The 17,259-nt window shown below is 30.7% G+C and overlaps 2 protein-coding genes across 2 annotated transcripts; one reads left to right on the top strand and one right to left on the bottom strand.

Annotated features, from left to right (window-relative positions):
• Positions 1-3,862: 3,862 nt before the first annotated feature.
• On the bottom strand, positions 3,863-4,894 carry LOC139852713 (F-box/kelch-repeat protein At3g06240-like). Its single transcript, XM_071842071.1, has one exon. It carries the CDS (start codon positions 4,892-4,894, stop codon positions 3,863-3,865), a length of 1,032 nt encoding a protein of 343 aa, XP_071698172.1.
• Positions 4,895-14,500: 9,606 nt separating this feature from the next.
• LOC139852637 (uncharacterized) lies at positions 14,501-16,714 on the top strand. Its single transcript, XM_071841978.1, has one exon. The coding sequence runs from the start codon at positions 14,501-14,503 to the stop codon at positions 16,712-16,714; it is 2,214 nt and encodes a 737-aa protein (XP_071698079.1).
• The last annotated feature ends 545 nt before the right edge of the window (positions 16,715-17,259 follow it).

Below are 17,259 nucleotides of genomic sequence, written 5' to 3'. Positions count from 1 at the left end.
ATTACGCTGTTAGTACCTGTGGTTTGTTTACACTTTCTTGACAACACCTAAACTTAACTTTTTGCACAGTTGGTACCTAAGCTTTGCCTAACTTTCATGGTTGATACCCCAACCTAACTTCCGTTAAATTTTTAATGTTAACCCATCATATGTGCCATGCATGTGAGGGCAAATTCGTCCTTTTAAATAATATAGTCCATATAAGTAATTTAGTCCATTAAAAAGTGGTGCCGATGTTTATAGGGTAATCGTATTAGCCTTAACTGATAAATTGACCCAGTTTGTATTTGTATTTTGGGTAGACATGAACTTATAACTTGTGAACTTCAAAATTTACTTGGCATAGTTGAATCAAGTTTCTTTTCTTTAGTAGGCCAAATCTATGGTATCTATTAAATTTTTAAAATGATGATGTCATAAATAAACAATTTATAAGCATAAAAATAATTCAAAATAAAAAAGAAATATTTTAAAACATCTTTGATGATGTCATTATTTTATATATATTTAATTAAAAAACTAATACAAAATCTTTTATAAAAGGAAATATCAATCTCTCCTAAATTATACACCTAATGAATACATTTACAAATTTCAAAACATATTGTACAACCTTTATATAATAATTTTATTTTAATTTTCAAAAAAATTTCAAAAGGCATTTATTACTAATAATAATAATTATTAAAAATATAAATACTCAACTTTGAGCAAATTTTATTATTATTATTATTATTATTATTATTATTATTATTATTATTATTATTATTATTATTATTATTATTATTATTATTTATTTTTATTATAATAATTATAATTAAAATTATTATATTATCAATATTCAAATATGGATCTTCTTTACAAGATTAATTACGTTACATATGTATGCGAAAATACATGTTTCTATATTTCTATATATTTGTAAAAACAACAACAAGTTTCTTAGTCGAACGGGTCATTAAAATAAATGACTTTAGCATTTACATTCACGTAATACCTAAAACATGTCATTAAATTGTTTCGTTTAAACAAACCCGTGATTTCACGGGTCATTTCGCTAGTTTAGGATATAGGATTACTTTGTAACACATTTATTGAAGACGATTTCAAGTGCATGTATATTAGACTAGTTTTGTCCATTTCTATGGTACTGAATTTCTCTTGCTATAAATTAGGCCCAGCATGAATTTTATCATTTGGTTTGTTTTGAGATTGGATCTGTTCTAAACAGTTATTGAACAAATTCCGGCGCATATGAATTTTCTAAACTAAGTCCAGTTTGGATATTTGTTCATTTGGTTTGGTTTAAGATTGAATTAAGTGACAGTTTTAGAATTATTTTATAAATTATTGTACTTTTTGGGTCTCAGGCACTTTTGGGTAGAATCTACCCATTTTGCCACCTTTTAACGAGAAATTTGTTTCATTTAATATCAAAGAACCTTCGAACAACTTGGTAGATCCACTTATACGGACTAAATTATTTATATGGACGAATTTACTCTCACATGCGTGGCACATGTGAGGGGTTAACATTAAAAATTTAACGGAAGTTAGGTTGGGGTACCAACCACGAAAGTTAGGCAAATCTTAAGTACTAACTGTGCAAAAAATTAAGTTCAGGTGTTGACAAGAAAGTGTAAACAAACCACAGGTACCAACGGCATAATTTTTTCTATTATTTAATTTGATTGATCTATACATTATTATAAAGCGCGTGTTAATAATCCTGCGTGTCACTCTGTTATTAATTCTGGTTAAATTTGCTTATGTGGCTGCTTGTGATTAACTTATAATTTATAGTAAGTATCTTAAACTATATTTAAGGAGATTCCAAATTAATCAAAACTCATCCATACATTTATTTATTATTAAAAATATATAGAATTGTCACTATCTTCTACACTGTATTATTACACCGTATAATAAGAGGATTAGTTAAAAATATACATTTATTTATCCATATAATATAGATTTATTAATTTTACTAAGATGTTTCTCTTAAATATATGTTTCTTGACTATCGGAGTAAGTAATTATGTATAGTACTCTGTATAACTATTTTTGACCCAAATCTTTTTAGTCTTTACAAAGCGATTCATTTAAGAGAGTCAGTAATGCATAAATTGATTGATTAAAAAAATTAATACTATTATAAGTTAGATCATAATAGTGAGGTACAATAACAGATTATACATGTGTACAACAGTTTTTTTTTCCAAAAAATATAATTTGAAACTAAACTAGATTTTACATGTATACAACAACTACACTGATGTATTAATAACAACCATTCAAAATTTATCAAAGTTGTAAAAGACGCGAGTCGGGAACGCATCGGCCATGCGTTTTATTACTCTTTTATAAGCATATAATTAAATTAATTAATTAATTATGCTTATATATATGTTTGAACTACAATTTAAATTTTTACTATGAATATGGTTGCCCAGTAATATATAAGTATGTTGTTCAGTTATTGCCATCGGTTAATAAGTAAAAACAACTTTTTACGAACTCATGTTTGATATTTTATCGATTAGTTGTCAATTGAAGTTAAAATGATTATTTGTTAATTCCAGAGCCGCCCCATTAAGCTTTTGGGCTATGTCCAAGTAAAAAGTAAGCCTTTCCTCTATTCATTTTTTTCTAACTGCATGCATTAATTTTAACAAAATTTTGTAAACAATCCTGCAACAAATGGGCTGAAATATTTGTAATAGTGTTTTATTATCTTGAACTATTATTTCGAAGTATGGTCTTTCCCATTTTATTTACATTTCCACAATCTTATTTATACTCTACGTTTGACCCATCAAATTTCTTTAAATTATCAATAATAACAATTGGTAAAAGCAATTTTCGTTCAACGAACGAGCTCATAAAAATTTAATTTTAATGATAATAAATGTTAGCTCTAAAAAACACTTCGTAATTGTTTGATAAACTCAATTGATTTTACACGATTATTTACCACCCGTGAAACGCACTTTTCTATTATTTAATTTGATTGATTGATATTGATATATAATAACATATATATATATATATATATATATATATATATATATATATATATATATATATATATATATATATATATATATATATATATATATATATATATATATATATATATATATATATATATATATAAAGAATTGTTCTCTCACCTTCAGTTAGTTATTTGACCTTTTCAACTTAACGAAGTCTTTGAAAAACCCTATCAATACCCATTTCTTCTAATCTCACTCACGATCCATTGCATTGTTTTTAAATCCAAACTTGAAAAAATCATTAACTTGTGTTAAGAAGGTATTTTTCGATTATTTGAAAGACACAGTAAAGAACATTAATTAAGGACAATGTTTACGTTGACGATCTTGAAAAGGCGTTTTCGGTCATTCTTGGAAGCTATGGGGCAGTTGATTAAAAAACTTGTTGACATATATATAATATATGGTCCATCGTTGAAATGTACAAATATATAAAAGTATTTTGATTTTGATTAATTTAAAGTTAGAAGAAACTGAAGTAGTTTCAGATAGAGTCGGTGTTTACGTTGAGTAAAAAGGGTTTGATTTTCTTTTTCTTTTGTTTGACTATAGCTAAAGCTATGAATCCACTAATGCTAATTAACATCTCATTAAGTACAAAACATATCAACTAATTAAAATCTGAAAGTTTCACAGAATCTGAAAATCTTCCAATTTTGCTTGTGCAGCAGCACACTCGGAAAGAAAAGAAAAAAAAAGAAGATAAAACTATACTAAAGAACACAAGTAATCCTTATTTAGCATGCCGATAATAAATTCACCTAGACATTATCTTCATCCTAAGTTTACTTATAGATTGTGCAATCTCAACAATCATGCAAAAGAAGTGTTTCATAGTAGTTATAAAACTTGAAATAATTCCCTGCTCTGTCAAGATCTATCTTAGTGACGCGTTCTGAGGTTGGTTCAAAAACATAAAGTCCATCCGGCTCGCAATCATGTCTCATTTTAATTATAGGTGTGCCCCTCTTGGTGAATCCCATAACTCCATGCGGTAGCAGATTTGATGGCGCAATGTTGTATAACTTTGTAAACGTTTTTGACACGCCATTATTCATCATCATCCATACTTCACAGACTACTTTCTCGGTTTCTGAATATTTAAGAAACACGAGTGAGTGTTTTAGTTTAGAAATATCATATTTATGATGTGCTATAAAATTAGGGATTTCAGTTAACTTAAATTCTTCACTTGTCAAATCAAACGATACGATGTAACGAGAGGCTGCAACAGCCGAGTCAGTAGCATCCCAATAGATAATCCTATTTGTAACTACTATTGCAGTATACCAACAGATTTCAATTGTTCCACGTGGCAGATTGTTGTAAATCTTCCTCCAACTACCTGAACTTAATGTATAGATTTCTACGAGCCACTTCAAACTACCAATGGTAATTTTAACAAGTTTGGGGTCAAGGGTGAAAGGACAAACGCCAAAATATACTCTACTGAAACTATTGGTAGGAAAAACAATACGAACCGATTTTCTAATTGATGGATTCCAAATAAGGTACATCCCTTCGGTATTGTTTCTATTAATATAAGTACATTCCAAACAGAACAAGCCATGGGAGCTACCAAGTATTCTAACACTACACATATTATGTTCTCTTGGAAGCACATGAACATTAGTTTGATCAAACAAAAAAGTGTCATCATGATCAACAAAGGACATATACGCAGAAGTTGGAGCTTTTAGGTACGGTACAAGTATACGATGCATTCGAATATGGTCGATGCCGTAAATAGCAACAAAATTTGGACTGTCGATCAATGACTTCCATGCTTTTGACACCGATCTGAATCGAAGTAAAGACTTGACGTCAAGTCTTTTCATGATTTCTGTTGTTTTGATATCAAAAGGGACGCGGTCCAACATTGATCTTGTTTAGCTTATGGAGATATGAATGAAGTTGTTATCGTGGTTTCTGTTTTGCACTGTCGACGCTTTGAAAAACAATTGCGTATTTGCGTTGCCTGGCTTTTTTTACTCCGTTTAATTAATCTAGTACTCCGCAGAATTTACAACAGAATTTGTTAATAAAATCTTCGGTTGCAAAAGCAGCCCTATCATTTTTTTTTTTTTTTTTTGAACGGCATGTTAGTTTTTCATCGCACGGTTAGTGGTTAGATCGCATCGCATCGCACGTTCCAGGAGGAAACCGCCACCATCCAAACGGGCAGGTGGGGAAAACCCCCTGGTGAGACTCGAACCCGGGTCTCCTCGAAAACCATGCAAACATGGTTACCAATGAGGCAAAGCCCCATTGGCAAAGCAGCCCTATCATTCCATAAATCGAAAGCCCGTTTAGGCCTAATTTTCTTATCCCACTTACTCGTAAATTCGTAATACAATTGGGCATGTTTATTTTTATTTTCATTATTAACATTAATTAATTATTGATTATCTATATCTATCTATCTATCTATCTATCTATCTATAGTTAATATTAAAAGGCTATAATGATGACATCATAAATAGTCATTTTCTTTCATTGAAAAAAATCAAAATAAAAATAGAAAAAAATCTAACCTACTTGGATGACATCATAAATCAATTTAATTTACAATTAAAAGTTAATCTTGACAATTAGTTATAATTTAATTTTTATGATTAAGATATAAAGGCATTTATTATTAGTTATAATTATTATTAAAAATATAAATACTCAATTTTTAAGCAAATTTTATTATTATTATTATTATTATTATTATTATTATTATTATTATTATTATTATTATTATTATTATTATTATTATATTATTAATATTCAAATATTGATTCTCTTTACGGGATTAATTACGTTACATATGTATGTGAAAATACATGTCTCTATATGTTTGTAAAAACAGCGACAAGTTTCTTAGTCAGAATCCGTGGTTTTACGGGTCATTAAACTAAACGACTTTAACATTTACATTCACTTAAACATATCATTAAACTATTTCGTTTAACCAAACCCGTGGTTCTACGGGTCATTTCACTAGTAGTTTCTATTTAAATGCTAAAATGATCTATAGTTTTAAACTATTAAAATGCTAAAATGATCTATAGCATTTCTATTAAAATGCTAAACTGATGATGTCATAAATATATCTTTTTTCAAGCATAAAAAAATAAAAAATAAAAATAGAAAAATTTTGAGGCTGTTTGCTGATGTCATTAACACTTTTTAATTGCATTTAAGAAAAATTAAACCTTACAATACGGATTGCTTCCTCTCTTTCAACAAAACCCTAAAGTAATCACCAAAGAAATCAAACAATCGCGATTTCTTCAGCGCGAATTCGAAGCTTTTCTTCATTCAATCGCCATTTGCCCTAATTTTCTTCTCCAGGTTCGTTTTCTTTTGATATTTCAACACTAGAGATTTAGAATGTTCATCATCTTCTTCTTCAACTGGCTTTAAATTCTAATGCTTCATATATTTAATCTCCAAGTTTATTGAGGATAAAATTTTTGTGAAATTGTTTTATTGTGTTCATTATTAGGTATCATGTGTTAACCTGAGTGAATATGACAGGTTATAGGTTTCACAATGGTGATTCAATGCCTATGGTTTTGGATGGCAATAGTAAGCTTACACTTTTCCTTTCTTATTTTTATACTGTTTGTAGTATTCATATAGAGAAGATTTTGATTTAGTTGTTAATAATGGTTTAAGCATTTACATTGCAAGTATTCGTTCGTACTTTTGTATTTTGTAAGATTGCTTTAGGTGTTTCTTTATACTATCTATGTTGTTCTAATCTTCTTCTATGTATTAGAAATTGTGACTTGAGGAAATATATGAATCTTCTTTAAGCACTCCAGGTGTTTGTTAAAATGACATAGCTGAATTTGGGTATTTGCTTACATGAATTTGGTGTATGGCTGATGATGATGTTGTTGGAGGTACGCTCAATCTTACACCTTTTGCTTCTATTATTATTCTAATTTTGTTGGCCTTTATATTTATAATTATTTGTTTGTCATTGTGATTGGGGCATTAATGTTCTATTTCATACCTTTTTAATGGTTCTAAATTCAAGTGTTCTTTAGTGCAAAATTTGTTGGGTAGCGATAGCATCAACAATGACTTTCTTGCTTTAGTTTAATAGTGTTAGCATGGAAGTATACTATTTTAGCATTAATGTTTGGATAGCCCAACATAATATGCTTAAGTTATAATAATAATATAATAATAATAAATTTTCCACCAAGATATTTAAAAGTCTATTGTTTATTAAAGTCAGAACTCATTCTTGACTTTATAATAATAGGTTTAGTTCAGATTTTAGGTGTTAATTTTAACTTATTTATATTTGTTAACTATTCATCCGTTAACCGCCTAAGCATATCGTCTATGATTGCAATATATTGGTTATATGAGTGCTTTATAAGGTTGATTTTAAATCTACATACTAATGTTATCAGTTTGTAAATACCATTTAGTGTTTTCAGTTAAGAACAGAATGTGTCAATAGTATGCATATTTAATGGTATTGCTATTTTGTATCCTTAAATTTTAATAGTCATAAGCATGGGAATGTGATCTCTATTATTAGCTTAATGATGGGGTAACAAATAACACAATATCAATAATAGTAATTATGTTTCACGATTTTAACAGGGTAATTCGTATTGTATGTTTCAAGCTTCTAACTAGAGTCCTTTTTGTGTTGTGATGTAAATATGGGTTGTTGATTATATTTTTTGGTTGCAGGTTTATGTTTGTTGAAATGTGCAATTTCTACTATATAAGACAACAAAACTCATGATTAGTACTAAAAGCAGGTATTTATATTTACTGATGAAAATATGATGCAATTTAACGCTCCAAGATGGAGTAGTTCGTACATACATGTATATTTAAACTGCTACCATAGGCATATGCCCAATATGCCTAAGGGGTCAACATGGGCAGCCCACTCATGCTATATAATGCTTTGAATAAGAATGCTACCAGAGATTTGAAGATGCCTTTTTTTATATGCATTTTTTTAACTTAAATAATTTGTTTTTGTTGTAAGCATTTGCTGTATGCATTTTTTTAAACTTGAATAGTTTGTTTTTTTTTTTCTTTCAAATATTCAGAAGTGTGTTGTTGAATGTGGTGATATCGAAGTTTATGACAGGTTTTCGGAGAAAATGCAAAAATATCACACTTGACAAGCAAGTTTATGACAAGTAAGTTGATGTTCACTTACATAGAGGTGGCGATTTTGATCTAGGTATTATTGAATGAGTAAAAATGGGTTATATATTACCGCTACTAGAGGTGGCAAGCAAGTTGACGTTCATTTAGTCGAAATCTGTGGTTCCACGGGTTATTAAACTAAATGACTTTAGCATTTACATTCAAGTAATACTTAAAATATATTATTAAACTGTTTCGTTTAAACAAACTCGTGGTTTCACGGGTTATTTCACTAGTAGTTATATAAAGCTCTAAAATGATGATGTCATCATTAAGCTAATTACCTTTTAAATTTTATAATGATGATGTCATAATTTTATATTAATTTAATTAAAAAAATAATATGAAATCTTTTACAAAAGAAATACTAATCTCTGCTAAATTGTAAAATCTTCTACAGAACACACAAAATTTAAACTATATTGTACAACTTTTATATAATAATTGTATTTTAATTTTCTAAAAAAATTTAAAATGCATTTATTATTACTAATAATAATAATTATTATTATTATTAAAGATATAAATACTCAACTTTGAACGAACTTTATTATTATTATTTACTTTTAATATAATAATTATAATTATAATTATTATATTATTAATATTTAAATATGGATTCTTTATACGAAATTAATTACGTTACATATGTATGCGAAAATATATGTCTCTATATATTTGTAAAAATAACGACAAGTTTCTTAGTCAAACGGGTTATTAAAATAAATAACTTTAGCATTTACATTCACTAAATACCTAAAACGTGTTATTAAACTGTTTCATTTAAACAAACTCGTGATTTTACGGGTCATTTCACTAGTTAGTTATTAAATCCTATAAAATTTTAAATGACATCATATAGATAATAGATAACTAAATGTAATAGTTCCTAAATATATACTGATGTTCACTTTATAGCTAAATAAAGGGCGGTAAATGATCAATTTACATGAATTTGTGGAAGTTATAAAAATAATTAATATATTCTACCAAATTTGTTTAAAACTTTAGTGAGTTTCAAGTTATATAAAACATTGAATATAAAATAATTTATATTTCATCATGTATCCGTTCTAAGAAAGTTACGCTCCGGCTCTGTTTTATTGATATCAGTAAAATTTAGGAGATTTTACACCAAAAAGTTTTAATCTTTTCGAATTATAAGTTCACTTGTTTATTTTTTTTTACCTTGGTTTTCGACCCACTTTGTGAGCCGCCTAATCCTAGAGTGACTACTCGCTTTGTGGTCATCGCAGGTGAATCTCCGTGACCACGAGAGGGATTAATTTTTCCACTATTGTGAATTCGAACTCATGACTTCCACTTTGGAAAGGTGAAGCCCTAACCACTCCACCATCATCCTCTTGGTTCACTTGTTGATTCTTTTAAAATAAACAAATTTGATTGGATTAGTTCAAGATGTATTTAAAGATTTATATTCCCTCAATCCCCACATAATTATTTTAGGACGTCTCATTTCAAGTGTAGATGTGACAGTTTTAGTATCAATCAATTAAAAGTTTAAAAAAAATGTATAAACCAAGTGTCAATTCGGCTCCTCTGAGTTTCTTGTTTTTTCACATTGTATGTTGCTCCGTCCAATTGAGTTATTTTGCTATGGTTGGGGAGTTGATTCTTTCGTTGTGGCTCGATTAGAGTTAGCTACGTCTAACTACGGGTTGTGGTTCTATCAAATTTTCTTATAGCGAGCCGTTTTTTGTTTGAATTGATTGTGTTGATTTAAAGGTTCCTTCATATTAATAGTAATTGTTATGTTAATAAAATACAGTATCTAATTAACAAATTTTATATACAACATTGACGATGCGACAGCATGAATATGTTTCCCCAACAAATAGTAGGATTTATAGATCTAAATTGCAATAAGAAGATTCCAATAAGAAGCTCATAGCTACTGTGGTGAGTATGCTGAAGCAGGTTAATTTCTTTAGAGTAAAAAGGTAATTTCAAACACAAAAGGCGCTTTCAGTCATTCTTGGAAGTTATAGTAGCTGGTTAAACAACTTGTTTCGCATAAGTATTCTGATTCATATTTAAAATAGTTTCAAAGATAGTGAGATTAGTCGTGTTCCAAATGCTTTTAGAGTCGGTGATTAATGTATTTGGATGACTTAGTTGTAAAGGATATGCAACTCATGGAGGGTAAAATTGGTTAATTCAACAAACAACTGAAAACCGAGATGACCTAAGAAAATTACATGAACAGCAATGTTGGTATAGGCTCGAATGAATGAAGCAATCACGGATAGCAAAACAGTATTTCAAGACAGCGGCTCAGGTATGGGCATCAATGGTCGATACCAGTGTATCCTAACCAACAATTGTGGGTTAATCCCTTAACACTACTAGAAAAAGAGCTTTTCCAGACGACACCTTTCCAGACGACATTTATCGTCCACAAAGATCCGCTAAATGACAAAAAAAAAAAACTGCTTTTTATCCTCGCTTTTTTTTACCAGACTTTTCTGGACGACTCCTAGTCGTCCACAAAGGTGTCCGACAGAATTTTTGGCTCCAAAATATTTGGCTGCAAAAAATTGGCTCCAAAAAAAATGGCGGGAATACCTTTCCAGACGATTTATCGTCCAGGAAGCTTTCCGGGCGATTTTTAGTTCTGATTGTTTTTGCGTATTTATACACCTACACACAATCATCAAACTCATCAACTAAATTTTTAAAAACTTCTCAATATAAAAATGATAACGACTTCACCGATTATCGTCTCATTTGACGTGTATTACGGTAGTAAATTCCGTAATGAAAATAAAGAGTACGATTATACGCGTGGTTCAAAAGCTTCGTTCGAAGAAATTGACGTTCGCGACCTTGGTTTAGAGGATTTGTTAGAATTCTTGAAAGAAAATGTACCGTTTGAACACACTGACGTTTTGTATTTTGAAGATGATTGTGTTCCAGAATTTTCCGCTAAGTATCTTCGTACCGAAGAACAGTGGTGCGGTATAAAAGAAACCGTCAATTGGCGTTCCGGACGAATTTCTCTTTATTTACTTTTGGAAGATGAAGAAACTTTTATTATGTATTAGTTTAATTATGTCGTTTGTGTAATATTTTATTGTGTTTCAGTTTAATTATGTCGTTGTTTTAATATTTTATTGTGTTGTATTTGTATCGTTGGTATTAGTTATGTTGAATGAAATTGTTATGTTGTTGTCATTTGTTTTGAATGAAAACGAATTTTAAGTAGATAAATCGATTATTATATATAAAGAGCAATATTTAAGTAGACATACGAATTTTTTTTGAATTAAACACGACTAAAATTAAACACACTTCAAGCACACGACTACAAAGCTGCTGGTATTGAAACACACTAATAACGACGACGAGGATGACTACGAGTAAATACATGTAAATACATGTCAAGGATACATGTCAAGTTCGAGGTCTTCACTGGGTTAAATTAGGGGTTAATTAGGGTTTAGTCAGTATGCTTCAGCCGTATTTTTAGATAAACATATTTAGGCATGTATAAGTTATAATCAATTGTTTCCAGCCCAAATGTGGATGACGATGATGACGATGACGATGACGATGGTGATGAGGATGATGATGATGACGATGATGATGACGATGATGATGACGATGATGATGACGATGATGATGATGATGAGGATGATGATGATGATGATGATGACGATGGTGATGATGATGACGATGATGAGGATGACGATGATGACGATGACGATGGTGATGAGGATGATGATGATGACGATGATGATGACGATGATGATGATGACGATGATGATGACGATGATGACGATGATGAGGATGACGATGATGACGACGACGATGATGATGATGACGACGACGATGATGACGACGACGATGATGACGATGATGAGGATGACGATGATGACGATGGTGATGATGATGATGATGATGACGATGATGATGATGACGATGATGATGATGACGACGATGATGATGACGAGGACGATGATGATGACGAGGATGATGAGGATGATGATGATGATGACGATGATGACGATGACGATGGTGACGATGATGATGATTAGGGCTGTTATCGAACCGAGTCGAATCGAATATCATGAAATTATAGCTCGTTCATTTACTAATTATTCGGCTTGAGTTCGACTCGAGTTCGATTAAACTATTAAAAACGTGCTCGAGTTCGAACTCGGAAATGTAACTATTGTTCGAGTTCGAGTTCGAAGCTCGTTTAAGTTTGAAAGACTTTAGTTCGAAACTAGGTTTTAAACTTATTACACTTAAAATGCTCGTTTAGAAGCTCGAGCTCGATATGCTCGTTTTTTAGATCATATCTTATTGTTCTAGTACGTGCAAAAACTCAAATTTGAACCCATTTTCAACTTTTGTTAACTTGAAAGTTTTGTACTAAATGAGTATCAAATTTTAGACACAACGTACTTAAGTGTATGGTTGAATTTCGTACTTATAGAATTTCGTACTTAGAGATTAAAGCTATGCTCGATTAGCTCGTTCGACTAGACTAACTCGTCCATTTGTAAAAAATAAACGAACTTTCGATCGAGTCGAGCCAAATACTAATGCTTTTAAGCTCGGCCCGTGAAACTAATCGAACAATAATTCATGTTCGAGATCGACTCGAGTTTACAAATAACTAAAAGATTTCAAATTAATTATATAAAAAAAATTAATAATTTCACCAAAATATATATAAAATATTTATTGAAATTATGTATTCATATAAAAAACATATATATTTATATTTATGTTAATTAATAAAATTTATAACTATTTAATTAATAAAAAGATATTTATTAAGGATTAATAATATATCAAAAAAGTAAATATAATAATTATATAAGTTAAATATAAATTATATAAGTAAATATAAGTTTAAATTAATAATAAAAAGAAAATTAAGAAATTTTTAAGTTTTCACGAAAAAGTGGCGGGCTTCTCCTAAAAAATTTCCCTCCGTCACTATTCCGGACGATCAATCGTCTGCAAAAGGCTCGTCCGCAAAAAAAAAAAAAAGGCTGAAAACAGCCGCCTGTAGCTTTTCTTTTATCACTTTTACAAAAAAAACACATCTAAAAAGCTTCGGATTTTTCAGGCGATTTCAGGAGATTTGAAGCTATTCAACAAACAATCAAACATAATCATCCATCCCAAAGTGCAAACAAGGTATGTTCTTCATTTTTTTTGAAAAGTTTGGTTGTTCTTCATTTATGAATAATTTAGAAATCCGAAAATTTTGGGTTATTTTAGGAAGATTGTTGTGTTTGATAATGTTCAGGCTTATGATTTTCATGCTTAGTTTGTAATTTTGATTTTGTTTGATGATACTTTGAATATTTGAGATTTTAAATCCGAATTTAGATATTAAAGTGGTGGGTTTGGTGATGAAATTGTCAAGAACATGTAATTAAAATAAATAAAATTGAATAAAATTAAAGTGGTGGGTTTTGTTTGATGTTACTTTGAATACTTTTAGATTTTAAATTCGAATTTAGATATTAAAGTGGTGGGTTTGGTGATGAAATTGTCAAGAACATGTAATTAAAATTAATAAAATTGAATAAAATTAAAGTGGTGGGTTTTGTTTGATGATACTTTGAATACTATATATATATATATATATATATATATATATATATATATATATATATATATATATATATATATATATATATATATATATATATATATATATATATATATTAGTATATAAGTATAAGTATTATGTTTGATTATGTTTATTGTTGTATAAATGTTATTATGTTTATTATTGTTGTATAAATTAGTATAAGTATTATGTTTGACATTTGGTTATTTAGTGGTTAATTTCGTATTAGTAATACCTTAGGTTCGAAATTAACCAATCCTATAGAATACCCGTCCAAGGTTAATTTATTAGAAATTAACTTTGGAAGGTCCCCTTTTTGGGACTGTTTTTTGCGTGTTTTGTCTCTTTTAGGATGTGGATCTGTATAATGAATTTACTAGTTACGAAAAATTTGGTAAACATTTTCCCTTTACTCCTACAAATATGCGTTTAATACGACATATTTGGGGAGTTTAGGGGATATGCTGCCAAATTTTTGGTAACTAGTAAATTCATTATACGCATCTATAGTTGAGACAAAACATTCAAAGAGTGGGTTAGGTTGCCTTCCATAGTTGGACTACCCGACCTTAATTATATATATAACAAGTTATTGTACTATAAAAGTTTTTTGTTGTTTTAAACTTGATTTAATTAGGTAATATCTATGACGATTGATAAGAGTTGGATTACTATACGACATCAATTTGACCCTGCATTCCGTGTTGGTCTCGAAGCCTTTATTGAGAGGTGTAAAAACCATTTGAATCATGAGGGTAAGTGTAGTTGCCCGTGTAAAGATTGTGGTAATACGAGAATACATAAACTTAAAGAAATAAAAAAACATATAATGCAACATGGGTTTGAACCCTCTTATAAAATATGGTGGCATCATGGTGAACAACCACAACCGCCAGAAGTACACAACACACCAGACCCTCTCAGAAATTTTCTGCACGATATTCAGGGGGAAGAACCTCCTAGTGTTGATCCGGAGGAAGGACCGGATGACGATGAGACTATGAATGACACGACCGCAACTGATCTGGAGGATTTAATTGACGCCACCCAAACCGAGCTATATGCTGGTAGCAAGATGTCCTCGTTAGAGTTTTTAGCCAAGTTAACACACATTAAGGTCTTGAATAAATGGACAAATACTTCATTTGACCAATTGTTAGAATTACTCAAACAATCACATCCTGAAGATAACACAATTCCGCCATCATATTACGAAACTAAGAAGTGGATGAAAAAGATCGGTTTAGGGTATGAAGCGATACATGATTGTAAGAATGATTGTTGTTTGTTTTATAAGGAATACCAAGATTTAGAAAATTGTCCAATATGTAAAGAGAGTAGATGGAAAGCTGAACGCACAAAGGGGAAGAAAGTTCCTAATAAAGTTTTGCGTTATTTTCCTATAACTCCACGACTAAAACGTTTGTACAGTTCCAGATACACTGCAAAGGATATGACCTGGCATGCTACTGGACGGTGCACGGAAGAGGGTAAGATGCGTCATCCGGTAGATGGTCGAGCGTGGAAAGAAATTGACAAAAGATATCCGGATTTTGCACGTGAACCTAGAAACGTTCGACTAGGGTTGGCTGCTGATGGTTTTAATCCACACGGCAACTTTTCTACTGCTTACAACATGTGGCCAGTAATATTGACTGTGTACAATACGCCGCCGTGGATATGTATGAAAGAAAGTTCTCTCATGTTGACTTTGTTAATTCCTGGTCCAAAATCACCAGGAAAAGATATTGATGTTTACTTGAGGCCTTTAGTTGATGAATTGAAGAGTTTATGGTCCGTAGGAGTTATTACGAGAGACTCAGTTACAAACACATATTTTCAAATGAAAGCAATGCTTATTTGGACCATAAATGATTATCCTGCACGTAGTAGTTTGTCTGGTTGGAGTGGCCAAGGCTATAAAGCATGCCCTACATGTAACGAGGACACTCCTTCAATGCGTGTTCAAAACAAAATTTCTTATTTCGGCGCTAGACAGAACCTAGAAATGGATCACCCTTACAGAGAAAACACTCAATTCAATGGTAAGGTTGATCATACCCCTAAACCTAGAAAGTTCAACTGGAAAATGATTGAAAGCCAACTTAAAGATATACTGCCAGTTGGTAATCCCGGGAAAAATCATAAGAATACTGGTGAAAAAAGAAAATATCCCTCTAATTATAAGTCTCCTCACAACTGGACTAAAGTTTCCATTTTTCGAGAACTTGAATATTGGAAACATCTTCCACTGCAACACAACTTAGATGTCATGCATATCGAAAAGAATGTGTTGGAGGCTATTTTGGGTACCTTATTAATGAACGAAAAATCCAAAGACACTCACAATGCACGAGTTAACTTGGAAAAATTGGGAATTCGAGAAGAGTTGTGGCTCAAACCTAAGACCAAAGGTAAAAAAGATGGGCAATTTTACAAACCTCTTCCCAAATACTCGTTAAAACCCAAAGACAAGGTATGTTTTTGTAATTTTATTAAAGAAGTTAAACTTCCAGACGGGTTTGGATCAAACTTCAGGAATAAAGTGAAGGATGATAACATAACGAACATGAAGTCTCATGATTGTCATATCATGATGCAACGATTATTACCGGTCGAAGTTAACGCGTTTTTGGACTCAACTATCTCTACACCAATAATGCAGTTATGCGCATTCTTTAAGCAAATTTGTGCTCGAGAGTTAATGGTAGCAGACATGTTGAAAGCTCAAAAACAATTGATTAAACTTTTATGTGCTTTCGAGTTAATTTATCCCCCGGCTTTTTTTGACATAATGATTCATTTGGTGATGCATTTATCGGAAGAGGCTATAAATGGAGGGCCTGTTTACATGAGGTGAATGTATCCAATTGAGAGATACATGAAAAAGCTAAAAAATTATGTTAGAAATAAAGCTAAGGTTGAAGGTTGTATAGCTGAGGGGTACGTTACCGATGAAGCATTAACCGCATGTTCAATGTCTCTTGAAGGTGTACAGACAAGATTTAATCGTCCTGACAGATATGCGGACGGACCATCTAGGTCGTGTGAGTTTCGTGTTTTCAAATCGCTATTTAAATTTATCAGTAAAGGTGTGTTCAAGTCTCTGGCCCGGGCTATTCAAGATAACCTTCATTGGTATATTCTCAACAATTGTTCTGACATCGAAGGATACAAACTGTAAGTCATTTATCTACAAAGTATGTTATAATGACTAAACTGTGTAAACGTTGATCATATTAACAATTCTTTTGTACATTTACAGTCAGTTTGCAGCAGAGAATACCGGTGTTGACATGAAAACACATTTTCCTTGTTGGTTGACCAAGAAGGTAAACTCATTGTATATGTACATATACATATATAATTTACATTTGATAACTATTTTTATTCAAACTTTCAATT

This window comes from Rutidosis leptorrhynchoides, chromosome 1 (genome assembly GCF_046630445.1).
Source record: "Rutidosis leptorrhynchoides isolate AG116_Rl617_1_P2 chromosome 1, CSIRO_AGI_Rlap_v1, whole genome shotgun sequence".
NCBI classification, from domain to species: domain Eukaryota; kingdom Viridiplantae; phylum Streptophyta; class Magnoliopsida; order Asterales; family Asteraceae; genus Rutidosis; species Rutidosis leptorrhynchoides.
The sequence above is the reverse complement of the archived record's forward strand: the minus strand, read 5'-3'. Positions and strand labels throughout refer to the sequence as shown.

What these genes read in the sequence shown, in the direction of transcription:
- LOC139852713 (XM_071842071.1), bottom strand. Translation starts at nt 4,894, where the DNA reads ATGAAAAGACTTGACGTCAAGTCTTTACTTCGATTCAGATCGGTGTCA.
- LOC139852637 (XM_071841978.1), top strand. Translation starts at nt 14,501, where the DNA reads ATGACGATTGATAAGAGTTGGATTACTATACGACATCAATTTGACCCT.